This window comes from Macaca fascicularis, chromosome 15 (assembly GCF_037993035.2).
Source record: "Macaca fascicularis isolate 582-1 chromosome 15, T2T-MFA8v1.1".
NCBI lineage: Eukaryota > Metazoa > Chordata > Mammalia > Primates > Cercopithecidae > Macaca > Macaca fascicularis.
Window position 1 is genome coordinate 3,589,053 of NC_088389.1, and position 24,962 is coordinate 3,614,014.

General features: G+C 59.1%; 1 protein-coding gene across 19 annotated transcripts in view; it reads right to left on the minus strand.

The window, feature by feature from the left end:
- Nucleotides 1-12,417: 12,417 nt before the first annotated feature.
- KCNT1 (potassium sodium-activated channel subfamily T member 1) overlaps nucleotides 12,418-24,962 on the minus strand; it is a 93,189-nt gene continuing 80,644 nt past the window's right edge. For 12 of the 19 annotated variants that reach the window (XM_065529867.1, XM_065529860.1, XM_045374206.2 and 9 more), the window contains 8 exons: nucleotides 22,982-23,083; nucleotides 22,501-22,584; nucleotides 22,231-22,359; nucleotides 21,762-21,782; nucleotides 20,553-20,877; nucleotides 18,926-18,988; nucleotides 15,220-15,304; nucleotides 12,418-15,073 (listed from right to left, as the gene is read on the minus strand). In XM_065529867.1, the coding sequence (XP_065385939.1) occupies nucleotides 14,953-15,073; nucleotides 15,220-15,304; nucleotides 18,926-18,988; nucleotides 20,553-20,877; nucleotides 21,762-21,782; nucleotides 22,231-22,359; nucleotides 22,501-22,584; nucleotides 22,982-23,083 (930 nt within the window). In that variant the 3' untranslated portion in view covers nucleotides 12,418-14,952. Of the gene's footprint in view, nucleotides 15,074-15,219; nucleotides 15,305-18,925; nucleotides 18,989-20,552; nucleotides 20,878-21,528; nucleotides 21,783-22,230; nucleotides 22,360-22,500; nucleotides 22,585-22,981; nucleotides 23,084-24,962 lie in introns of all 19 variants that reach the window. The other 7 variants (XM_045374208.2, XM_065529858.1, XM_065529863.1 and 4 more) reach the window with 3 other exon arrangements.

Below are 24,962 nucleotides of genomic sequence, written 5' to 3' on the forward strand. Positions count from 1 at the left end.
TTTTTCAGGGAGGAATGGTAGCCACGGAGTAGTCAGATAAAATTAGCCTTAATAACTGTGGGCCTATCTGTTAGGGAAAGAAAAGAAATGAGATCACCACTTACGTGACTATTTTGGCTACAAATCGGGTTTTTAAACTAAGCTGCAAAACTTCAAGTCCTTTGGTGCAAAGACTGTGTCTGAACGGTGGAGACCGTGGGGCTCCCGGCCTAAGCCCTGCCTTCCGGGAGCAGTGAGGGCCCGTGGGCTGCGTGCACGCCCAGTGCCCAGTGGCTCGGGAGCGCCCTCTGGAGGGCTCCGGTACACACAGCAGGCCAGACATGGGGTGAGGCGGTGGCACCCTGAGCCTCGTGGTTGAGTCCTAGTCCTGGGCTGGGCACACTGGAGAGGGCTGTTCCAGTCAGCCTCCCACTGACTTCCTCAGGAGGAGGCTTGGGCGGAGTGTGTGTTGGGGGGGGGCGGGGGGGGTGGCAGGCACAGGAGCTACGTCAAGCGAGGAACGGGGTACACAGGGCAGAGCCCACAGTGTGCCAGGCTGGCAGTTCCTGCAGAGCAGCCGTGTCACAAACGCTGCCTGTGAACACACTCTTGTGTTTGGCACCTCGTCCCCGGGAGCCTGTTGTGGGTGGAGCAGTCTTGTGAGTGTGCAGACATTGACCTGGTGCTGGGAGGGGGCGACAGCAGACGATTGGCGGTTAGTCTGAGGATCACCTCCCCATACTCCGTCCCTTAGAGACAGCACCAGCCACGCCCTCCCTGCAGAGCACTTGGGCAAGGTGTGGACCCAGCTGGCAAGTGGGTGGTAGAGGGTTCATTTATTGTTTTGAAGATGGATCTGCTTTTTGTTTTTTTCTTTTTGAGATGGACTCTCACTCTGTCGCCCAGGCTGGAGTGCAGTGGCGCGATCTCAGCTCACTACAACCTCCGCCTCCCAGGTTCAAGTGATTCTCCTGCCTCAGCCTCCCGAGTAGCTATGACTACAGGCACGCGCCAGCACACCTGACTGAGTTCTGTATTTTTGGTAGAGACAGGGTTTCACCATGTTGGCCAGGCTGGTCTCGAACTCCTGACCTCAGGTGATCCGCCCATCTCGGCCTCCCAAAGTGCTGGGATTACAGGCGTGAGCCACCAAGCCCGGTCTGCATCTTCTTTTTTGTCTGAGAATTCAGAAGCAAATGGGTTTTCCTCTATTTACTGAGAAGCTGCAGGCCCGACTTCTGTGCTTTCAAATAAAAACTGGTCATGTAGATCTTGTTTTAGAAGCCCTACAGAAGTAGCATGTCAGCCTCGGAGATTTATGGTACAAAGGAAAGGCCTCGTTCTGAAGTGCGAGGCAAGGGGCGAGGGGGGTTTCCCACAAGCCTGGCTGGGGCTGTGGTGGGCGCCGGCGCCTCTTTTGTTCCCGGAACACACCCAGGTGGGTGCCCCGCAGGAAGCTCCGGGCTGCAGTCTCTCCTTCGGGGTTAATATCCTTGCCCTGCACTGGAAGTGAATTGATTGCATACACAGCCCTTGAGATATATATATATATGCTTTCCTTGAAAGTATCAGCTGTGCCAACAGTTCGGAAGTGCACAGGAGAGAACAGAACAAAAAGCTGCCCTGCCCCTTCTCCACAGCACGTGGCTGTTGGTGTCTCCAGACTCTCTGAGTGGCTACACCCCTCTCCACACCGTGCACCCCACGCCGGCGTCACCACGTGAGCAGATGCACCTGCACCAGTGCTTACCAGCCCTGCCCTCCTGGAGCTTACGGGCCGGCCAGTGCACAGGCAGATGAGGATAGCAGCGTCCAGTGACAACTTCGTATTTCACGGAATCTAAGATGTCCTTTATTTTAAGATGCATCATGATTTTGTGTCACCAGGAAAGAAATGCTGCCCATGAAACTATGCCACGCTGTTGATGTTAAGACGCTCTGCTTTCAAAGATGTTGAAGTGTGTACAGCACCGGTGGGGGTGTACGTCTGGGCCTCGGTGGAGCTCATGGGAGTGGCCATTTGAGAAAGTGGAAGGAGGAGAGGAGCTGTTTGCCCAGCTGGGGTGGAGTCCAGGGCCTGAGGATGACTCGGGGTCCTCCCCGCATGGCTCATGAAGCAAGCCTGGACGCGCTTGGGTCTCGGCAGGTGGGGGAGGATCTGCCCAGAGCGTGCCCTGTCCCAGGCCCCTCCTGGCACCGTCACTGCTCTGCCAAGCCTGTCTCCAGCCCTGAGCCCAGGTCCTGGGAGCGCTGGCTGGGGGCTGGGATGCACTGGGCTCGTGTGGGATTCTCGGGGCCCCAGGATTGGACTTTCCTGGACTGGTGGGTGTGGTGTGGGTTGTCACTGCTTTGTCTGTTCCTTTCCCGGGCACTGGGGAGGTCCGGGCACTAGGGAGGTTGACTTGTTTTTTCAAATAGGGATGGGCCTAATACGCTGCTGCTTCTAGGAGATTTCCATTCATTTCCTTGGCCCACTTTTAATGAGGTTGCTTTAATTGGGTGGGCTTTTTTCCCTATTGATTCGTAGAACTTCTTTCAGCGATCAAGATGACAGGGCACCTCTCCTTTTGTGAGCAGCGGACGTGCCAAGCTGGGGCTCCTCTATGTGGTGTTGGCGTTTGAGATGCACCACGCGCTGCCCAGTGTCTTTGGCATTTTTTTTTTTTTTTTTTTTTAAAGACGAAGTCTCGCTCCGTCACCCAGGCTGGAGCGCAGTGGTGCAATCTCGGCTCACTGAAACCTCTGCTTCCTGGGTTCAAGCGATTCTCCTGCCTCAGCCTCCTGAGTAGCTGGGATTACAGGTGCCCGCCACCACGTCCAGCTAATTTTTGTATTTTTAGTAGAGACGGGGTTTCTCCATGTTGGTTGGGCTCTGGCCTCAAACTCCTGACCTGGTGATCCACCCACCTCGGCCTCCCAAAGTGCTGAGATTACAGGCATGAGCCACTGTGCCCGGCCGATTGGCAGTTTCTTGATGGCAACAGAAGTTGAGCCTATTTACATCTTTTTATGGTCATGGAGTTTCCTCCTGTGAAACGTCTGTACAAGCTTTTTGCCTGGTTTTCTCCTGAGTCATCTTTTCCTAATTAATTTACAGAAGATAAATTTCTGAAAAACAATATACAGAAGGTATAAGTATCTTCTATTCTGTGGCTCTTCAATTTTTTTGTTGGCGATACACAGAAGTTTTTAAGATTATGTGGCCAGATTGTCAGTGTTCTTATTAGAGTTTAAGAAATCTAGGCCGGGCGTGGTGGCTCACGCCTGTAATCCCAGGACTTTTGGAGGCCGAGGCGGGCGGATCACGAGGTCAGGAGATCGAGACCATCCTGGCTAACACGGTGAAACCCCATCTTTACTAAAAATATGAAAACTTAGCCAGGCGTGGTGGTGGGCACCTGTAGTCCCAGCTACTTGGGAGGCTGAGGCAGGAGAATGGCGTGAACCCGGGAGGCGGAGCTTGCAGTGAGCTGAGATCATGCTACTGCACTCCAGCCTGGGCAACAGAGCAAGACTCTGTCTCAAAGAAAAAAAAAAAAAATAGAAATCTAGGCCGGGCGCAGTGGCTCACGCCTGTAATTCCAGCACTTTGGGAGGCCGAGGCAGGTGGGTCATCTGAGGTCAGGAGTTCAAGACCACCAGCCTGGTCAACGTGGTGAAACCTCATCACTACTAAAAATATAAAAACTAGCCAGGCGTGGTGGTGGGCGCCTGTAATCCCAGCTACTCAGGAGGTTGAGGCAGGAGAATTGCTTGAACCCAGGAGACGGAGCTTGCAGTGAGCTGACACAGTGCCACTGCACTCCAGCCTCGGCGACAGATTGAGACTGCCTGTCAGAGAAGAAGAAAAAAAGTAATTCTTTCCCTACCGTGGAGTCATGAAGGTATTTTTGAAACTACCTTCTAAACCTTTTTCTTTTTTCCTTTGGGTTTTGTATTTCAGCCTATTATTACGCACCTGGATTTGGCTTTTATCGGGCTTGTGAATGAGGTGGACGGTCCATATAATTTGTTTTCTATGAGGGTATCTAATGATCCCAGAGCCACTTCTTGGATACGCCATCCCTCCTCCACTGTTTGACAGTGCCAGTTTTGCTGTGGTTTTGTTTCCATACTTCAAGTCCATTGGTCTCTGGTGAGCAGAGCAGTGCTCTCCCTGCACCCTCAGAGATGTCCATATTCTGACCTCTGGGTGTTTTGTTACACAGGGAAGGGGAATCAAAGTTGAAGATGGGCCGGGCGCGGTGGCTCAAGCCTGTAATCCCAGCACTTTGGGAGGCCGAGACGGGCGGATCATGAGGTCAGGAGATCGAGACCATCCTAGCTAGCACGGTGAAACCCCATCTCTACTAAAAAATACAAAAAACTAGCCGGGCGAGGTGGCGGGCGCCTGTAGTCCCAGCTACTCGGGAGGCTGAGGCAGGAGAATGGCGTAAACCTGGGAGGCGGAGCTTGCAGTGAGCTGAGATCCGGCGACTGCACTCCAGCCTGGGCGACAGAGCGAGACTCCATCTCAAAAAAAAAAAAAAAAAAGTTGAAGATGGAATTCAGGTTGCTAATCACATGATCTTTGAGATGGGAGATCAGCCTAGACTGTTAGGGGAGTCCCGTGTCATCACAAGGGTGTCTCAAGTGTGGGACGGGTGCAGAGGACAGAGCAAGACTGGGCGCACGGAAGAAAGCACAGAGCTGCAGATTGCTGGTTTTCCAGATGGAGGGAGGGGCTGTGAGCCAAGGAATGCAGATGCCCTCTAGAAGCTGGAAAGGCTTCTAGATTCTCTGGAGAGTCTCCAGAAAGCTGGAAGCTCTGCTGATAACCTGGATCTCAACTCAGCTGTTTATTGGACTCCTGGTCTACAGAGCTGTTAAGTTTGTGGTGTTTGAAGTCAACTACGTTTGTCACAGGAGCAACAGGAAGCAAATCAGTCTACTCGTCTATCTGTGCAACACACAGGCAGGGTCCGGATTCCTGTCGCTTGATAATGAGACTCGCTCTCTGGTAAACCAGCTGCTTCCACTAGGAGTGTTTTGGATATTCTTGGCCCTTGGCATGTCAGGTTCTACCTCCAGCCTCCCCTCCCCGACCCTGAGTAATTAAGATTTGGTTTGGGATTGCCTTGAAGTTAGAGAGATTTGACATCTTTATCGTATTGGGTCCTTGATCCGTGAACTTGGTGCGGCTTCATTATTTAACTCTTGAAGCTTGATAATTTTTCCCGTAGAGGTCTAATAGTTTTTTTGCTCTTTTGTTTGTTTGTTTGTTTTTGAGACGGAGTCTGGCTGTGTCGCCCAGGCTGGAGTGCAGTGGCTCGATCTTGGCTCACTGCAAGCTCCGTCCCCCAGGTTCATGCCATTCTCCTGCTTCAGCCTCCCGAGTAGCTGGGACTACAGGCGCCCGCCACCACGCCCGGCTAATTTTTTGTATTTTTAGTAGAGACGGGGTTTCACCGTGTTAGCCAGGATGGTCTCGATCTCCTGACCTCGTGATTCACCCGCCTCGGCCTCCCAAAGTGTTGGGATTACAGGCGTGAGCCACCACGCCCGGCCTAATTTCTTCTTCTTATAAGGACACCAGTCAGATTGGATTAGGGTCCACTCCGGTGGCCTCTTTTTAACTTAATTATCTCTTTAAAGGCCCTGTCTCCAAAGACAATCACATTCTGACATCCTCAGGGAATGGACGTCCACCTGTGGGTTTGGGGGACACCGTTCAGCCCATAACAGACGTCACCAGGGATAGAACGTCCACCTGTGGTTTTGAGGGACACCGTTGAGGTCGCGTGTAGGCAGCACGTCCCCTGCTTGGAGAGCTACATTGCCAAAGGTAGGTGGACCTCGTGGGATTTCTGTTTTTTATTATGAAATATTCGACCTGTAATCCCAGCACTTTGAGAGACTGAGGTGGGAGGATTGCTTGAGCCCAGGAATCGGAGACCAGTCTGGGCAACATGGTGAAACCACATCTGTACCAAAAATACAAAAATTAGCCGGGCTTGGTGGCACTTAACCTGTCGTCCCAGCTACTCGGGAGGCTGAGGTAAAAGGATCTTTCAAGCCCAGCAGGTTGAGGCTGTAGGGAGCTGTGACTCCACCACTGCACTTCCGTCTGGGCGACAGAGCTAAACCTAGTCTCAAATAAAAAGTGAAATATTTGAAAGCCATCCAAGGAATAGAGTTGCCTATGTTAGTCACGAAGCAAAATAATGAAGTGGGTGCCGGCGACTCTTGTCAGTCATTTTAATAATTTTATAATGTGATTTCTAGAGATGGAAGGAGTCACAAAGGCCAGTGCCCTTGCCTCACTTCCCCAGGACTTGGGACATCACTTCCCTGGGTCCGCAGCACATGGCAAGTCTGCGTTTCTCCTGGTCATCCCTAAGTGTATACTGGAAGCACCCGTGGAGTGAGGTGCTGTGGGCTGGACGTGCGGCGCTGAGCACGCAGCCCGGTGTGTCTGAGCTTTGCAGGCTGGTGGAGGAAGGTCAGGCAGGTGGACTGGGCAGGACCTTTTCCAGACCCAAAGAATTGACCAGGGTTGGTTGGGAGGTGATGAAGAAGTCTTTGCAGAAGCCAAGGAGCATGCGATGCTGAGGAGCTCAGGCTCCTGAGGGGCTCCTGGCAGGGTGACAGCGGAGGGCCCACTGGGTCACGGCAGGTGGTGAGCGTGGACTGAATGTCGGTTCCCTCTGCAGCTAGACACCGGCCCAGTGACAGATCTGTCTGTGCCTTGTTTGCTCATCTGTATGGTGGCGATTGCAAAACAGGTTTGCTGTGTGTTGATTACCAACTAGTCTGATTGTGGTGAGATAGAACACCGCCCCCCAACACACAGAAGCTGCATGAACAGGCGTATGACCATAGACAGGCAGCAAAGGGCAACAGAAGCCTCAGATTCACCACAAGCCTGTCCCCCAGGCCCAGGAAAACTGCCTGAGGAGGACGGAGTCTCCTCTGTGTGTGCCCCACTTACACTGCAGCTGAACGGCCCCCAAAAGCAGCCGCCCTGGGTTTTATGCCCCAGGGTGATATTATTCACTGGGCTAAAGCCTGGAAGGATGTCCTGCTTCCAGGGGGACTGTCCAGCCAGCCCCTCCCATCTGAGGATGTGGCACTCCCAGCACAGGCTGCAGTCGTTCCTGAGAACTATGAGCGAGAAATGGAGAACTGAGCTGACCCGAGGTCCCTGGGGCCATGTCCTGGGGTGATGACCATTCAGGGGCCTCCTGCGTGAACCTTAGGAGAACTGAGCTGCCAGGACCAGGCAGAGTGAATCCCCTGCGAGTGCTCAGAGGGATAAAGGTCGTGGGGGAAGTGAGGGGATGGGACAGTAGGACTGTGTGGTAAAGTGAGGCTTTGCTACTGACACGCGCAGGGAGGGAGAGCCGTGGATGGACTAAGCAGCAAGTGGAAGCTGAGCGGGTGGCTGGAAGTGACTGGGCATTCTCCCCGAGGGCCCAGCTTCTGTGTGGGTGCCGCCTGTCTGTGACTTCTCATCCTCTGCCTCCATTGCTGTGGGACACAGGAGGTCAGAGGAGCTGGTCTGGGCAGGTGTTTGATTGTGGAAGGATGCAGGAATGGGAGGTCCCAGGACTGATGGTCAGGGCAGTGGGTATGCCTTCTGGGCTAAGTGACCCGCGAGTCCTACTGACATCTTGTTCCTCAAGTGCAAGCACCATCTGTGGAAGTCTGGGCCGGTTGGCCATGTGGCAACATGATGGTGGACTGAGCAGGACCACGGCAGCTGCTACCCAAGGGAGGTGGCCGCAGGCAGGTGGCTTGGGAATCACGGCCAGTGCCTGCTGCTCACTGTTCTGTTACTAGAGTGGTGGCCTTCTCAGGCTGGGAGGTGGTGGTGGGGGATGGAGGACCAGACTGTAAGGAGTAATCAGGGCCACACTGTCAAGGACCCTGGCCACAAGCTGCCATCTGGCCTTTGGAACTTTGTATTTTGAGCAGAATGACCACACACTCACCCACTCCTCCACTCACTTATCTGTTCATTCACTTGTCCTTCTGCTCATTCATTCATTAATTCACTCATTCATTCACTCATTTACTCATTCATTCATTCACTCATTCACTCATTTACTCATTAATTCACTCATTCATTCACTCATTCATTCATTCACTTGTTCTGGAATAGGGCTGGGCATGCTCTTGGGTGTGATGCAGGGTTAGAGACAGGGGTCCCAGCCAGGGTGGCTTGCATTAATTCACGGCATTTGGGGGGCGTTGCAGTTCATGGATAGTACAGAGATGTGACCCTGAGGCTGTGGCACTATGGAGGGGTGGTGGAGAGAGGAGGTGCGGCTCACGACTTAAGGATGGAAGTTAGAGGCGAGGCACTGGAGCGTGCGGGCCCCAGGGGGGCAGGAGGAGGCAGGAGGGTGTCCTCAGGGAGGAGGAGGCACAGCCTCAGAAGAGGTTGAGACCGGGCAAGCTTGTCCACCACCCAGCAGGGCCCGAGCAGGGTGGGTGGAGGGCAGTGGGAGGTGGGGACAATGCACGCTGCCCGGGCAGGTGGTACTGGAGACTGTGGTGCAGAGCTGGTGTTTTGGTGTGTGGAGGTGCCACCATGGGCTGCTTCCTGCAAACCTGTCCTGCCTGCAGCACGCAGTGCTCTGCAGGGCTGGTTTTGCTGCAGCAAAGAACTGAGGGAGGGGGCAAGGCCTGCCCTGGACAGGTCCTGTGGGGATATAGATTGGAGCATGGCCAGGGTCAGGCTGTTCCCAGGGCCTTCCAGGGGTGGCCATGTTTGACACATGCCTGAAAGAAAGCCTGGTCCCAAGCAGCCATCAGTGTCTTTGATGAACATCCTGGGTGCCAGGGGCTGTGGCCAAGGCCCCAGGGCCCACCCCAGGAGGAACTCACAGCCACTCTCAGAGTTTAGGACTGTATCGTCATGCACCCCAGGATTTTAGACAGTGGCAGGGTAGATGAAGGTCAGCTCTGGTTACAGAGAACAGACAAAGGGCCCAAGGCACAGGAAGGGGTGGGTTTCCCGGCTGGGGCAATGCCGGGGAGGGCAGAGGCTGCTTGGGGAGCAGAGAACAGAGGGCAGAGGCACCCCCTAGTGCCTGTGTGAGAGACAGCGGGTGGCCTCAGGGTGTGGGTGGGGGACACCGAGGAGGACATGGGGTCTCGAGGGTGTGACAGACGGATCGGCTTGGACACGGGGAGTGGAGGTGCCCCCAGGACAGCCACTTGGAGTGTGGAGTGGGCTGATGAGTTTCCAGGCTTGAGTGGGGCTGGACTTCTGGAGGGGCTGGTAGACGGGTCAGCACCGGCAAACCTCAGTAGTCTGGGGCCGCGTGAGGACAGTCAGGAGCGCCAAGACAGACTCTGCGGAGGGCGGGTGGGGTGAGTGTCCCGTGGAGGTCACGTGAGGTGAGAACCAGCAGCACCCTTCGGGTTCAGTGGCCAGGAGTCAGCCTGACTCAGGGTGCGTTTTGGGGGGTGCTGGGAGTGGGGTGAGGAAGAGAGGACGGCACGTGGGGAAGGCTGGAGAAGCTCAGCTACTCAGAGGGGAAGAGAAAGAGCGTGAGCTCACGTGTGGAGGTGGTGCCAGAGGGCGGGCTGAGCTGAGGGCAGCGGCCCAGGAACAGCTGGATGGGAGCTGGCATCCTGGGAGAGTGCAGAGCTCCACCGTTGGGGCTGAGGCTTGGCGGTGCTCAGCAGACAGGAGGCCAAGCCGCTGTCAGTCCCCCGGGGATCTGGGCTCCCCGGGGGTCAGGAGGGCTCCTGGCTGCTGTCCTCTGGGGCGGGCTGGGAGTCACAGCAGTAGACAGAGTGTGTGAGTTGGTGGCTCCGTGGGACTGCCCCTGGTGCCCTGTGGCCCCCCTGCAGCTTGCTTTCAGGAATGCCAGGGCAAGTGGAGGGGCTGGGCCGGCTGCTCTCTGAGCGTCCTCTGTCCTCGGTCCTGCCTGACTCCTCTGCTCACAGAGAAGCCCTTGCTCTGCAGTGGCCGTGCCTCAGTGCTCCTCACACGCAGTGGACCTTCCACGCAGGCAAGGTGGGGGCCTCTGGAGCCTGGCCCTCACACACAACCATCCAGGCAGCTGTGGGGCGGAGACAGCAGCTTTCTGGGACCTGGGGTCACTGCAGGGGCTGATCATGGTAGGCAATGCCTGGATACCTGACAGGCGGCATGGCCATGAAGGGGCCGTGCCTCAGTTTTCCCACCAAATGAGGTACATGCGCCCTCAGGCAAGTGCATCACCCACCTGTCACCTGTCACCTTCCAGCAGGTACCTGCCTGGAGGAGCTCTTCCTGGCTTCCAACCAGCTGTGCCACCTGCCGTGGGTGCCTTTGGCAGCCTGCGCACCTGACCAGGTTGGACCTCTCCAACAGAGAGCATCTGTTTGCTGAGCGGGACACCTTCCTGTCCCCAGGGGCCCTCCAGGAGCTGGGGCTGCGGGGAGCTGGCTGGCCACACTGCCTGCTGTAAAACCATGGGCCACCGAGGGGTCTCTTTAAAGCCCTCCAGCCTGGACACACATCCAGGCCTGAGGTGTGTGCGCGAGGTGGAGGAGGACAGGGCTGAGGACTGCTGAAGCTGGGCTGATGTGCTGGTCATGTGACTCTCCATAACTTGGGGACTTAACAAATCCACTATCAGCCTCCATCTTTTTTTTTTTTTTGAGACGAAGTCTTGCTCTGTCGCCCAGGCTGGAGCGCGGTGGCACGATCTCGGCTCACTGCAGCCTTCTCCTCCCAGGTTCAAGTGATTCTTGTGCCTCGGCCTCCCGAGTAGCTGGGATTACTGGTGCCCGCCACCACACCCAGCTAATTTTTGTATTTTTAGTAGAGTTGGGTTTCACCATGTTGGCCAGGCTGGTCTCGAAACTCCTGACCTTAGGTGATCTGCCTGTCTCGGCCTCCCAAAGTGCTGGGATTACAGGTGTGAGCCACCGTGCCTGGCCAGTCTCTGTCTTTTAATTGGTATATTTAGACCAATGCATTGCCATGTAATGTGATAATGGGTTTCGTGGGATTAACATCTGCCACATTAGTAACTGTTTTCCTATTTGTTGCCCTTGGTCTTAGTTTCTATCTCCCTTTGTTCTCTGCTTTCTCTGGTTTCAGTTAAGCATTTTATATGATTCCATAGTCTTTTCTTTTGTAGCATATCAATTACACTTTCAGATAGAGAAAAAAAAAATAAGTATATATATTTTAGTGGTTGCTGTAGAGTTTGCAGTTAATCCAAATCCACCTGTAAGTTACACTGTGTTGCTTCTCAGGTCACATGGTAACTTGTAACTGATGACCCCGGCTTCCTGTCGCCTGTCCCTTTTAATGTTGCTCTTACATTTTACTCACCCATAAGTGAGAGTCACCCAATACACTGTTAGTATTCTGATTTTGAGCAGTTTTCTTCTCTTTTTCTTTTTTTGTTTGAGACAGGGTCTCACTCTGCCGCCCAGGCTGGAGTGCAGTGGTGCAGTCTCAGCTCACTGCAGCCTCAGCCTCCCCGGCTCAGGTGACCCCTCCTTCCTCAGCCTCCTGGGTACCTAGGGCTATATGCGCATGCCACCACGTCTAGCTAGTTTATTTTTTTTGTATTTTTTCATAGAGTCAGGGCTTTGTCATGTTGCCCATGCTGATCTTTTTTTTTTTTTTTTTTTTGAGATGGAGCCGCACTCTGTCGCCCAGGCTGGAGTGCAGTGGTGCAACCTTGGCTCACTGCAAGCTCTGCTTCCCAGGTTCATGCCATTCTCCTGCCTCAGCCTCCCGAGTAGCTGGGACTACAGGCGCCTGCCACCATGCTCGGCTAATTTTTTTTGTATTTTTAGTAGAGACGGGGTTTCACCATGTTAGCCAGGATGGTCTCGATTTCCTGACCTCGTGATCCGCCCGCCTCAGCCTCCCAAAGTGCTGGGATTACAGGCGTGAGCCACCGCGCCCGGCTGCCCATGCTGATCTTAAACTCCTGGGCTCAAGCAGTCCACCTGCCTTGGCCTCCCAAAGTGCTGGGATTACAGGCATGAGACACCGCGCCCTGCCCAAACAGGTTTTTGTTAGATGGATGAGGAATAAGGAAAATTAAAACAAACAAACAAACAAAAGGAATAAGGAAAATAGCAGGTTTGTCACTAATTTTGTGTGTTTCAAATAATTCTACCGTAAAGCATTAAAACAAATTCTTTTAGCTCATTCTAGGCAGTGATGACTTAGGGAATTCAGTTCCTCAACCTTTGCTCAGATCCTGCTTCACTTGCTGTAGGCTTTGCAGGGGGACCTTTGATGGGTCAGCCGGACATGAGGCTGGGAGAAGTGATGGTGGACGAGGACGGCTGGGGGAGCAGGGACCCACCTTCCTGATGTCTGACTGTGCCAGCCGGGGCTGTTGGTGAGTGGGCTCGGGACAAGCAGAGAGGTACCCCAGGTACTCCCTAAACCCGGGGATGAAGAACATGGAGGCCAAGGAGAGCACAGAAGGTTCCAGATGCTTCAGGCAGCTTTTATTGGGCTGGCAGCTGGCATCTCACAGTCATGGACCTGCCTGGTTCCAGCCCCTGGCTCCCAGCCTTGCCCACGGGAGGATTCACAGGCCGCTGGGCGCTGGGTGCCACCTGTGTCCGTGGCTGCCCGCATGAGCTCCAGGCAGAGCAGGGGGCCACGGGCCTGGCATCCTCTGCGGTTAGTGAAAAAGCAGGGACTGCCCGCCTCCTCCTCAGATGTCCAGGGCTGGACCTGAAGTGGCCTCGCTACTGGAGATTATGAACCTGCTGCCACTTGCCGCCGACGTGCGGGAGGGAACGGACCACTGATGTTCTCCGAGGCCCAAAGTGCCCACCCAGCCCCACCTGGACAGCAAGCCCCCAGCCCTCTTTGGGGGACTCCACTCACCTGTGGAGAGAGGCTCAAAGGCCAAGAGGCCTCCCGGCCTCCCGGTGGTGGAGTGGCCACAAGGGACTCCAGGAACACCGTCCACATCGCAAGTCAATCCCCAGCAAGTCATGTGACTCCCCTATGGTGCCTCCTAGAGGCCAGCTCTTCCCAGTGTGGGGTTCCAGGGGCTACAGCTTCCCCCGCCACCACTGGAGCTGTGGCCCTCCCATCCCAGCTGCTAGGCCGGCTTTTCTCTCCCGTCTCCTCCCTGCAGGGGCTGTGCAGCCGCTGTTGCCTGGGGGCCAGGGTGTGGGTGACACGAGAAGCCGCCTAGGTGAGGCAGGCTTGGACCTGCCTGCTGCAGGGTGACTGCAGGGCAGGGCGTGCCCGCTGGTTGGATCCCGGGAACCTGATAGACCCCAGCCCTGCTGGGACAGCCTCTGGCCACTCTAGCCCAACATCAACCCCTGCCACTCCATCAAGGTCCTAGGACTTTCTGGCCCCCTGAATCCACACAGTCTCTTCCTGACCACCCATATCTGGCTCTGTCCCCCACCGAGGGCTAGTGGGCACCTTCTGAGCAGGAGGGTTCCAGGCAGGCCAGGAGTAAGGGACTAGCTAGTCGTGTGGCCAGGGCCGCCCCTCTAGCAGCTGTGCTGTTTGCCCTGACACCGGGGAGGGGCTGCACCTCAGCCTTTTGGTCCTTCCCCTTCAGCCTCTTGGGGTACCCTGAAATGAACGTGGTGAGGTACACACACATCCCTGCCTGGGGCAGCCCTGACCCCCAGTGTAGGGGATCCCCAGCAGCTGCTGACCTCAGGTGAGTTCTGTGCCACTGTGGGCGGAGCCTGGGGTCTCCGTATCCACCCCAGTGACACGCCTGGCTGCAGGGGTGAGGCTGATGGGCAGCTCACCAGAGAGCCCTCCTGGACTCTGGGACCTCCACCACCAGATGAGTTTCCTGGCTACCAGGATTCAGTCGCCAAATACAATTTGGTTCCCGAGTTCTGGAAGGACTGTCCTGGTCTGGCTGGGGAATGGGAGCTTGCCTGTGGGGTTGGGGTGGGGACCCCAGCAGGTGTTTCTAACCCTTAAAAGGGGGTGGCTGGGAGGGGTGAGAGCCTTGGAACCACGAGTGGGGCAACTTGTAACTTCATGCCTCCAGAATGCATCCGTTTAATAGAAGGTTCCAGCACTGACCGTACCAACCAGTAAGGAACCAGCAGCAAAGGACGCAGGGCGACGCTCCCGATGTCAGCCGCCACCCGGGATCTCGCCTTGCTGAGAAGGTCCTCTCCCTCCACATGGCCCAGCCCGGAGGCTGAATTGTGCTTCACGAGTCAGGGGTTTAGAAAACGAGGCTTTGCTTTAAAAGGTAAGTGTAAAATGGTCCGTGGAAATGCACCATCTTCCACCCAAACGCCGCCCAGACGCAGTGGCCGGGAAAGTTCAGTGTGAAGTAGAGGAAATGGCGTCTTCTGCTTCTGCTCGTGACCTTCAGAAAGGTCCTTGGCAACAGGGCCCTCTGGGGCACCTGGGGATGCACCCCTCACACACGCCCGGCTTCCCCGGGCCCTTTGCTGCTTCTGACTTCCAGAAGGGACTCAGGACAGCAAAGAGCAGAGGGTGCCCCTCACCGGCCCCACAGAGTGCGGCACGGCAGCCCCGGGCCTCAGGCCTTGGCTGGAAGGAAGTGAGGCCGCTTGGCCATGAAAGCTCAGGCTGGCTCTGAGTTGGGTGTGGCCCATGCAGGGCTCCTGGGTTCTCTTCCCCTCCCCATGCACCCCAGCCAGCCCCACCCTCCAGGACAGCCTGGGCTCGGCCCTGCGGGGCGTCTGGTCCCCGCGTTGCCCTCCCAGCCAGCCCTGGTCACGAGTTACGGTACATCTGTGTAAAGAGACGTGGACTGCATCGGTCTGTAAAAATAGGTTAAAAAACTCTCCTCACTAGCCTTCAGGTACCCGAGTTGGCCCTCCCCCCGCACGAGGCGCTCCTTTCCAGGGTGGAGTCCCAGGAGCCACGGTGAGCAGAGTGTGGCATCCCCAGGGTCACGCTAGTGCCACTGTGTCCTCACACGCTCCTCCACGTCCTTCCTGAGGACCCTGGGCTTGGTGGCCCGAGCTCCGTGCAGGGCTGGCTCAGAGCTGCGTCTCGTCGCGAGTCTCGGGGTTGCAGGACGATAGCTTGTGGCTGCAGCTGCTCTTGCGGCTCTGGGAGCTGCTGGCCACGTGAGCCAGGGGGTCGGAGCGGATGAGATAGCTGCGGGGGGGCAGAGGGGACCCTGGAGTGGACGTGGGCCGGGCAGCCCCTGCCCAGCACCCCCACTGTGGTGCCTGTGGCCTCGTCTCCCCAGTGCCCACCTGGTGCTCAGGGGGGTCTCCACACAGCCCACAGGTGCTACTCACACAATGTCGCTGGGCTCCAGCCTCGTGTCGGGCGGAGGGTTGATGAGGACGTAGGAGAGGGTGTTCTGATGGTCGTTCATCTCGTCTGCAAAGGACACAGCCAGGCAGATGTCACTCCCCAGCCCTTCCCCTCCCAGCTCCGCAGGGGCCCGGAGGTGTGGGGGGTCCAGGATGAGCTGAGTCTTTCCGGCCTTCCTGACCATTCTGCTCCAGCACCTCATCCTGGTGAGCCCAGCCAGGGCCCATCCCCACACTGGGCAGGGGGCAGCCAGGAGGGCAGCCGGGAGCCAGCTCCGACCTGCACCCTCCTCCGGTGCCAGGTGGCATCACAGCAAAGGGGTGGACCTGAGCAGAGGCACGAAGCACACCTGTACACACCAGCACACACCTACGTCTACCGATAGACATGTCTATTCACCTCACACGCATGCATGCCTTAATCTACACCTGCACACACCTGTGCACACACCACTACACACCCCAACCCCCATACACACCTAACACCTGCACACACCTGTGCACACACGCACACGCCTACACACCTGCAGATTCACCTCTGTGTCCCACACACATTTGTGTCTATCTGCACAGATCTTCACAGCCACCCATACCTATGCTATCCACAGACCCCTGCACACTCACTCGTATACACACCTGCATGCCGTCCTCCACATTCACACACACCCACCTCGGCCTCCAGAGGCTGCTCAGCCCCGTCCCTCCCACAGGGCCCTGCAGCTGCCGCCATCCTGGGCCTGGGCAGGCCACTCCCACTCGCTGTGCTCAGCCCTTTGCTTCAGACTTAAGTCCCAAGTGGCATCAGCCCAGAACAGCCCCCAGCTCATCCCTCTGAGAACACGGCCCTGCCCCTCATGGGAGACAGCCTGGCATCTGGCTCATGGCGTGGGAGTGCGGATGTGTCCCACGGGGTGAAAAGAGTCCTGGAGAAACACCCCCCCCCCCCCATCTCACAGTCTCCGCGGGGCCAAGCACAGGGAGGGAGAGTCCCCACCATCACAGCAGTGGCCCTGGGTTCACTGGCCGGGAGGGAAGGGCCTGTAGCCTCAGTTTATCCATCTGACGGTGTCTCAGGGAACCTCCTGGATTCCTGTTCCAGGATTCCAAGGACAGAGAACAAAGGTGACCCAGGACACGGGAACCCCAGGGAGCCTCCACCCTGGCTGCCGCCATTCCCTTCTCTCTGCCCGTCCTCTCCCCTTGGGGCAGCCCTGCCATGGCCCCTGAGAAAAGTCAGGGAGGCTGCTGGCCAGCCAGGTGGGGGCCACGCTGGTCCCCCTGCAGTGGGGGCTTCAGAGGTCCCACAGTGTGAGCACAGCTGCTGCCAGGGAGGCAGGGACACAGGCTAGGACCTGGGGCGTGACCTGGACAGCTCTGCCTCGGGCCTTTCGCACACGGCGGCAGGTCACTTGGTGCCAGCTCCTGTGTCCATGCCTGCGGGATGGGACGGCCTGACACCTGCCCCTCACAGCTGTTTGGCTCTCTTCCCAAAACCCATGGCAGGGTCTTCCCCAGGCCTTTGCTAGAGGCCCGGGGGCCTCATGTTGGGGCTGTGCAGGGAGGCACACCCTCCCCGCCTTTGTGCCCACACACACCTCTGGGGTGGCCGCATGGCAGGTGGTACAGGGAGCAGTGGTGTGGGCGGCTCCAGTAAGTACTTGCCCCCGCTGCCTGACTGGCTTTGTGATGAGCACCCAGTGGGACACCAAGAACAAGGGGCCACCAGCTCGTTTCACTCCGGCAGGCACAGACTGGCCCCCAGGCCTCAGCTTTTCCCCCTGGGGTACCTGGACCACACGCTTCTGAAGTGAGCAGAGCACATAGCTAGGCTGAGCTAGGCTGGGCTGGGTGGTGGGTGGGGATGCTGGGTCCCAGCTGCAGTGCCAGGGGCTGGGTTGTGGTCAGTCACGTGGCACTGGTCCTGGCTGCCCAGGATGGGCACAGAGGACTAGCTTCGCGTGTCCACTGTGTTTGGTGAAGGCTGGCAGCAGGTGTGCCTGGGGGCCTGGGGTGAGGCAGGGGCTGGCTTTGGCCCTTCTGGTGAATGTCCTGGGGCAGGGCCACCTCACCCCTGGTCCCCAGGGCTACCTGACGCCTCCACCCAGACCCTCCAACCTTCACTCCAGGCCTCAGTGGTACCTCTGCTCCTCACCCACTTCCTGACAATGCAGGCCCCAGAACTTCCAGACCCCTGGCCCTTGGCATCCACGGTCACTCCTGCCTGAATCCCCCACGCCAGGCCAGAGCTGCCGCCACCCGAGCCTCAGTTTCCTCCTCGTAAACTGGGAGTAACTAGTGCCTACCCCCAAGGCAGCCGTGAGGAGGCGTGCAGACGGGGTCTGTGTATCGGGGCTGAGGTGGCTCCTCCTGCTGTGTGTGTGGGGTGGGGGCTGCACGCTGGAGGGGCCCCGGGATGCTGCCCACCCTCCCTGCATAGACAGTGACTCCTCCTGTTCTGCATCCTGGCCTAGGGTCTGCTTGAATCCAAACAGCGGGGTGCAGCCCCCGAGCCCCAAAGCCCCAGCACCTTCACCGTCCCAGGCATGTAGGCCAAGTGCCGCGCGAGTCCTGTGAGCCCTCGACCCCCAAGCCTGCCATGGCCGCGCCTGCCCTGGAGCCGCAGCAGGAGCCGCAGGAAGCCGTGGCGGGTGAGGGCAGCGGGAAATGCAGGCGTCTCACTCATGAAGGCTCACGAAGGCCACTAGCTGCGGGTCCAAGCGCCACAGTGCCTGGCAGAGCGAGGGTCTTCCATGAGCGCCATCGTAGGGAAAAGCACGGAACCGGGAGAGGCCGACGCTTTACTTCCGTGGCGGCTCCAGGCCTGGCCCTGCCTCTGGCTGCAAGGCCATCCTGGCAAACACGTCCCCCTCGAGCTAACACCTGCCTGGGCTCAGGAGGCCCTTCAAGCTCCTGGGTTACCCTGAGGGAGAGGCAGCAGGGGCAGGCTCTGAGCTCCCCTGAGGCTGCCAGGACCCCGGGGAGCGCCCCGGCCGGGACTCTGCTCTGAGCACTGACGGGGCACAGCATGTTCTTGGAGGAAACGGGGTGCTGGGCGGCTGAGCACCCAGAAGAGAATGGGGTGTGGAGCGGCTCTGCCCCAGCCGAGCAGGAAGAATCCCCTGGTGGAGCCCCAGCTGGGGGATGAAGGTTACCATCCACCTCGCCTGGGCAGCCACAAAGCCTGCCCACTCCTAGCGGCTTGGACTCCCCACCCCTGCGTCCAGCCCAGGCTTCACTGAGCTCCTCCCGGGGCCCTGGCTTGGGACCATGTGGGTGCTTTCTGAGAGCAGAGGGGCTTGGGGTCCTCAGACCGCTTGTGGGGCCAGCCACAGGGAGGGGCTGGCTGTAGGCCAGGGTGGCCTACCGGTCCCATCGTAAACAGCAAAGCAGGAGAAGCACCAGAGTGAGCCCAAGAGCTGGGCAGTTGCCACTCTGCCTGGTGGCCAACAGCACCTTGACCAGCACAAGCCCCGGACCTCAGCCTCAGGCCCGTCCTCAACGCCCAGCCAGGGGACACTGTCAACATGCGAGGCTTTGCCCAACAGGGCTGCCCGGGCTGACACCTGGGACGTGCTCTCACAGCTCCCGTCCACCTGCCTGGCCGGGACGGGGCACGGCAAGGCTGCCGGCGGCGAAAGGTTGGTGAGCGCTGTGGTGCAGCGGTCGGCACCCGCCAGAGCAGAATTACCTTGCAAATATCCCAGGTTTACCCGATTCATGACATCACTGGCTGTTAAATTTGCTACGTCCTCTACAGAACACACAGAAAAAGGCACAGACAGAAACAGAGAGAGAGAGTGTCAGCAAGCGAGGTGCGGGCGGCCGGCACAGCGGGCGGGTGCGGGGGCAGCTGCACGGGAGGCCGGCCACCCCAGGACCTGCAGCCAGCGCCAGCCACCGGAAGCGAGTCGGTCACCAGAAACGCAGTTGCTCCTCCCTTGCCAAGCTCTGGAGGCAGGCACCAGCTCTGGGGGTGGCCGGACCGGGCTGGATCATCCTCTGCCAACAAAGGGGGGCCACGAACACGAACGCCGGGCACCCCTCTCAGCCCTGGGAGCCACCCCTGAAAGGGCATGAAGCCCCTCCCGGGACAGGGACACTGTGGGGACGGAGGGAAGCTTCAAGGCAGGGACGGGGGGCGTCCTCCACAGCGCCCACAGGGCTGGGGCCCGGGAAAGGTCTTCATGGGCCACCTGTTCCCCAAACCCTAGCCTCTGAGTCTCCTTCGGGCCCACAGGCCGCCCCAGCCCAGTGACCTGTGAGCATCTCCTGGGCCAGCCCTGAGCTCCTGACTCTGCTCAGAGGACTCAAGACCTCGACCCAGGTGACAGATGCAGGAAGCAGGGTTGGGAGACCAGGCACCCCAAAGGGACAGAGGCAGCCCTGAGCATCGGGCACGTCCCCGAGATGGAACAAAGGGAGGGTGGAGCCTTGACACGGCCCAGGGGTGGATGTCACTGGGCAGCGGCCCAGTGCCGGGGAGCTGGGGCCTGTGGCTTCATCAATGGAGGTAGCGTCTCTAGAGGGAGGGAGGGGATGAGTTTCTCTCCTCGCCAGGCAGGGCATGTATGGCCCCCAAGCCCAAGCACATTTCCCACTACAAGGCGCAGAGAGATGGGGTTGTGTGGATCTGTTGCTGAAGACGGACACCGGGCTCCCTGGACCGCAGGAGGGGCTGTGCCGTGGGAGTGGCAGCAGGCTCATGGTGGACAGAGGTATGTCCTGCTATGGGCTGTTCCCCCAGTCGTTTCCCCAAAGACAAGGTCCCCCCTACCCTGGCTGCTGGGAGGGCTGGGGGCTCCGGGAGGCGGTCCCCAACACAGTCTTGTCCTCTGCGAGAACTCAGGGGCCCTGGGTATCCGCTGTCCAGCAGGACTAGCTGCAGCCTGCTGGCCCATCGCTAACTGATGCCCTTGACTCGGGGAGCCCAGCCTGGCCCTCTCCACCCCACAGCTGCCTCCCCTGGCTGAAGGGTTCAGCCTGCTCCTGTCTCTAATTTGGCAGAGAGGGAAACTGAGGCCTCAGGGCAGTGGGACAGAGTGCCTCCCTATGGGGCTCAGCACCAGGGATGCCGTAGGGTCCTGTGGCCTCCCAGTACCAGGGTGGGCCATGGCCACTCCCCTCCTCCACCCTCCTCTGCACAGGACCTCTGCTGGGCCGTGGTGGTGGTGCCCACAGCTGACCCCACAGTAGGGGCAGGCAGCGCGTGGCCAGAAAGGCTGACTGACAGGATGGCCCAGGCCCCGGGATGCCGTGGCCGACTGTTCCTGGCCCAGTCTGTCCGTCCTGCCCCGACCCACGCCGGGCGCCCTTACCGTAGCCGGTGGTGGGCAGGCCCAGGTGTTTCATGCGGTTCTTCACCAGCTCGGAGAGCTCCTGGCGCTCGGAGCGCCGGTACAGGCTGAGGCGCTGCTGGCTGATCCACTCTGCGGCCGCTGCCCGGCCTCCCTGCTTGGGTCCCTTGCGGCTCAGCCTCCGGGCCCACTGCAGACTCTTATGCCGCAGCAGCCGGTGCTCCGCGGGGTCACTGCCGCCCGTGTGTCGGCCGTGGGAGCTGCCTCCGGTGCCGGCGCGCGAGCCCCAGGGCCCCCTTGCTTCCCGTGTGTCCTCACAGTCCTCCATGTTCACCGAGATCTGGGACTGGGTAGGGCGGGGAGGGGTGAGGCTGCTGGGAGGGGCATGGGCTTTGGGGCAGGGGCTTAGGAGGAGGTGTGGGCTCTGGGGCTTGGGGCCCGCGTGGGAGTGGCTGGGGGTGTCAGGGAAGAGTACGAGGACAGACCCTAGGGTACATGTGCCTCCCTCCTCTGGAAAGAACGTGCCTGGTCCGAGGTTTCCTTCTGAGCTCAGACTGCCGGGCCACCCACCCTGCCCGGGCCTGGTCAAGGGATTCTCCAGGCTACTGAGGGCAGCTCCCTTCACCTCTCTGGGCCCTTCTTTCTGTGGGTCCGGCTGGGGACCCATCTGGACCCCAGCACATCCTGGCCTTGCCCTGGGGGGTCACCCCCTCTGCGTGCCAACTTCTCCATCTGCAGATGGGCCCTGGTCCCTCTTGCAAACATGCCCTTCGGAGGCCCCAAACCGGGAGAACGTGAGGTGCCAGGGCCTGTGGGGTGTGGGGTGCTGGGAAGAGGCGGGGCCCCCCCGACCTGGGCGGCACCTTCAGAAGGGCCTGGGAGGCTGGGGGCTGGATGGTCAGGCCAGAGGGGCATGGGGCTGCCTGCCTTGGTGGGGCCTGGGGGAGCCAGGGCTGGGCCTGGGAGGGGCGGGGGTGCAACTGGTGTCCAAACTCACAGGCTACTCCCCCAGGCCTCAGTTTCCCCACCAGTGCAGGAGGGAGTGACTGTCAAGAGCCTTCTCTGAGCCACGCTGGGGCCGACACATCCACAGGACCCACTCCCGCCTCGGCTTCCCCAGGGCCCTGTGTGTGGGTGGGTGGGTGGGTGGGGCCTGGCAGGCTTCTCCACGTGAGGCTGCGATGCTCTGGTGTTCGGCAGAGGCTGTGTGGGCGCAGAGCGGGTACTTACCTGGGCTCTGAGGTCGTGCGGCTGCAAAGGAAATAGGCACAGTCTGAGACCTGTGGGCGTGCCCCTGCCCCCCACGCCGCCTCAGCCTGGGGTCTGCATGGAACACGCTTAGGGCGGGCAGGCACGGTGCCCACCGCTGTGTGGGCTGCAGCACAGGGGCTGCCCATCTTCTTCCTCAAGCCTCCCCTGAGCCTCTCTGCCCCCAGTAGGGGTCATGGCTGCTCCAGCTGGAAGCACTGCACGTGGGCACACAGACCAGACGGAAAGAGCTGCTGGCAGGGGCAAAGCTGATCTAGTTCCCGACACTGAAGGTGGGGATGGCGTGGGTCGCACAGGACAGGGGCTGCCACGGTCCCAGCCCCCGGAAGGTGGGGATGGCGTGGGTCGCACAGAACAGGGGCTGCCACGGTCCCAGCCCCCGGAAGGTGGGGATGGCGTGGGTTGCACAGGACAGGGGCTGCCCCAGAACCTCCGAGGTGGAGAAGACGTGGCTCTCTGTCCGGTAGATGCCGATGGGGATCTCGGCGCTGGAGGAGCAGAGCTTCTGGAAGAGGCGGCCGTACGTGCGGATCCACAGGTCGCCCTCGGTGATTTTCATCTGCAGGGCAGGAGCCCTGAGTCGGCTGGGGCACGTGGCAGCACCCAGAGCCTCCCAGCCACTGAATCAGGGGCAGGTGCCCATTCCACCCACTCGGGACAGCCCGGCACACCCCAGCCCGGCCCGGCTGGGGGCACTTACGGCACAGAGGTACCCCGAGCCCGGTGTGGTGTCCAGGCCCAGCAGCAGCCGGGTGATGGTGATCATGTAGTCCTTCACGAAGGACTGGCCAGGGAGGGAGGGGGCCACAGCGAGGCACATGAGCATGGACGTAGGACACAGGTCCACACTCCCCCGGCCACAGGCTCGCCCCCCTCATGCACACACACAACCACCAGGTACCCAAGCACCACATGACCCACAGGCAGAGTTCTGGAACGCCTTTTCTAGGAAAACGCACTTGCCAGGCACTCATAGGTCAAAAAGGGCCCAGAAATCCCCGGGGGCAAGGACAGGGCCCACAGGTCTCCTTGGAATCCAGGGAAGGTTGTTCAGAGGGAGGCCTATCCCTCCGAGTGGGGGCCAGGCTGCAGAGCCGAGGGCGTGACAGGGGTCCCACCCACGAGGGCGTGACGGGGGTCCCACCCAGGCGCCACCCTCCTGCTGCCACTTCCCAGCTGACCTGGTAGAGCAGCGTGTCCAACATGCTGATGCTGAAGACGCGGCCGGCGGCAAAGGGCAGGCGGAACATGAAGGCCAGGTTGGAGCCGTTCTCTCGCTCCCTCTGTGGGAAAGGAGGGGCCTCAGATGGGCTGGTGCTGAGGTCCCCTTCAGTGGCACGGCAGCCACAGAGGCGAGGGCACTGTGTGTGTGTGCACGTGTGCACCGTACATGTGTGTGCGTGGGACCTGTGTGCACATGTGTGCATGGTGTATGTGTACACGGTGTGTGTCTGCATGTGTGCACACACCAGCAGGCCTGAACCAGCTGTATCTTCCCAGACACACTCAGGACAAGAGCCCAGGCGGAGTGATGTGGGGCTCTGATGAGAAGACGGACTCCCAGCGGCTGCCACAGGCACTGCGTTTGGTCAAGTGCCCTGCTCTTGCCATCCCGAAATTCCAGATCCTCCTGATAATCCCCTCCTGCCCTGGCATTTTTTAAGTGGTGTCGGAGGGCGCGTGGGGCCTGGGCTGAGAAGGAGCAAGCATCGGGCTGCCTGCTGTCCTTGGCCTCCTGTCCCGATGCTCCAGGCTCACAATGGACCCGCTGTGTGAGTTTCCTGGGGCTCCCGTAACAGATGACTGCAAACTTAGCAGCTAAAACGGCACCTGTCTCCTCTCTCCCGGTTCTGAATTTAGGAGTTTGAAGTGTCTCTGGCTGGATCCAGGCCCAGGCAGGGCCCTACTCCCTCTGGATGCCTGGGGGGCTCCTCCTCTCGCCTTTTCCAGCTCCTGGAGGCTGCCTGCCTTGGCTCGTGGCTCCCTCTTCCCTCTTCTGAGCTGGCTGTGCAGCTGCTTCCCACCGGACAGGGACCTCCGGCCTCTCCCTAGAAGGACTCTGATGGCATGAACCTGCTAGATGCTCCAAGGGAATCTCCCATCTTGAGGCCCGTGACTTAATCCCATCTGCAGAGGCCCTTTTGCCACGTGAGATGGTACATCCACGGGTTCCGGACTCGGCCGTGGCCATCTCTCGGGCCATTCTTCAGTGGAGAGCCCCAGCCCTGCAGCTCGGCCTCCAAGCAAGTGTGCACAGGCAGGCGTGTGCGCCCACGGAGGCCACACTTCCCCCTGGAACCAGAACTCGATTCACAGATAAAAGAAATGACGGCGACGGGACAATCAGGCAGAAGCCCTTTTTCCTCCGGGTCCGCCCTTACTCAGTGGCCGGCGGGAAGGCTGGGGCGTGAGACACAGCGGAGTTAGTTTCGTGCGGCGTTCCCGCTGTTGGAGCAAGAACCAGGTGCGATGAGCTGCGACGGGCGTGTGAGTTTGCAATCACGGTGATTTGCATCCAGAATTCCAGCTGCACTTCATGGCGATGAACGTGAAATTCCTGAACGACTTGCCATTTTAATTTTCCTTTACTCAGAACAACGCTCAACAGGAAACAAGAACCACGACAGGGCCAGAGAGAGACGTGGAAGGAAGGAAAAAGCTGGATGTTTCAGGACCTTCCAGAGATTTCCTCCTGCTTTCTGGACGAGAAACCCACTTCTTTGTGCTGCTGAAGGCCCGGCAGGTGGCGGCCCTGGAGGGACAGGAGGGGCTTCAGCAGGGGCTGAGCGGGTCCCGTTCACAAGTGACAGCGAAGACAGGAGCACACAGGGGTGGATGAGCCCTTCCTGAGAACGAGATCCCCGGTCAGAGGGAGCAGGGCAGGCACCGTGCAGCCCCGGGGCGGGCAGAGCCAGCCTGAAGGAAGGTTCCTGGTGAGGAGAGATCACACAAGCTGACCATGTGAAAGCAATGAAGTGGCAGAGGAGTCCTGGGTGCTGGAGACCAGGGGAGGTGGACGGGGCAGGGAGGCTCCTCTCTCACACTGGGGCTCTGAGAACTTTCCGGAGCCAGCCCTCAAGGGGGGATGCATGTCAGCCCGCCAGCAGCATCCTTAATAATAGTTTTATTCTTTTGCTTTGTTTTTTGAGACAGGGTCTCACT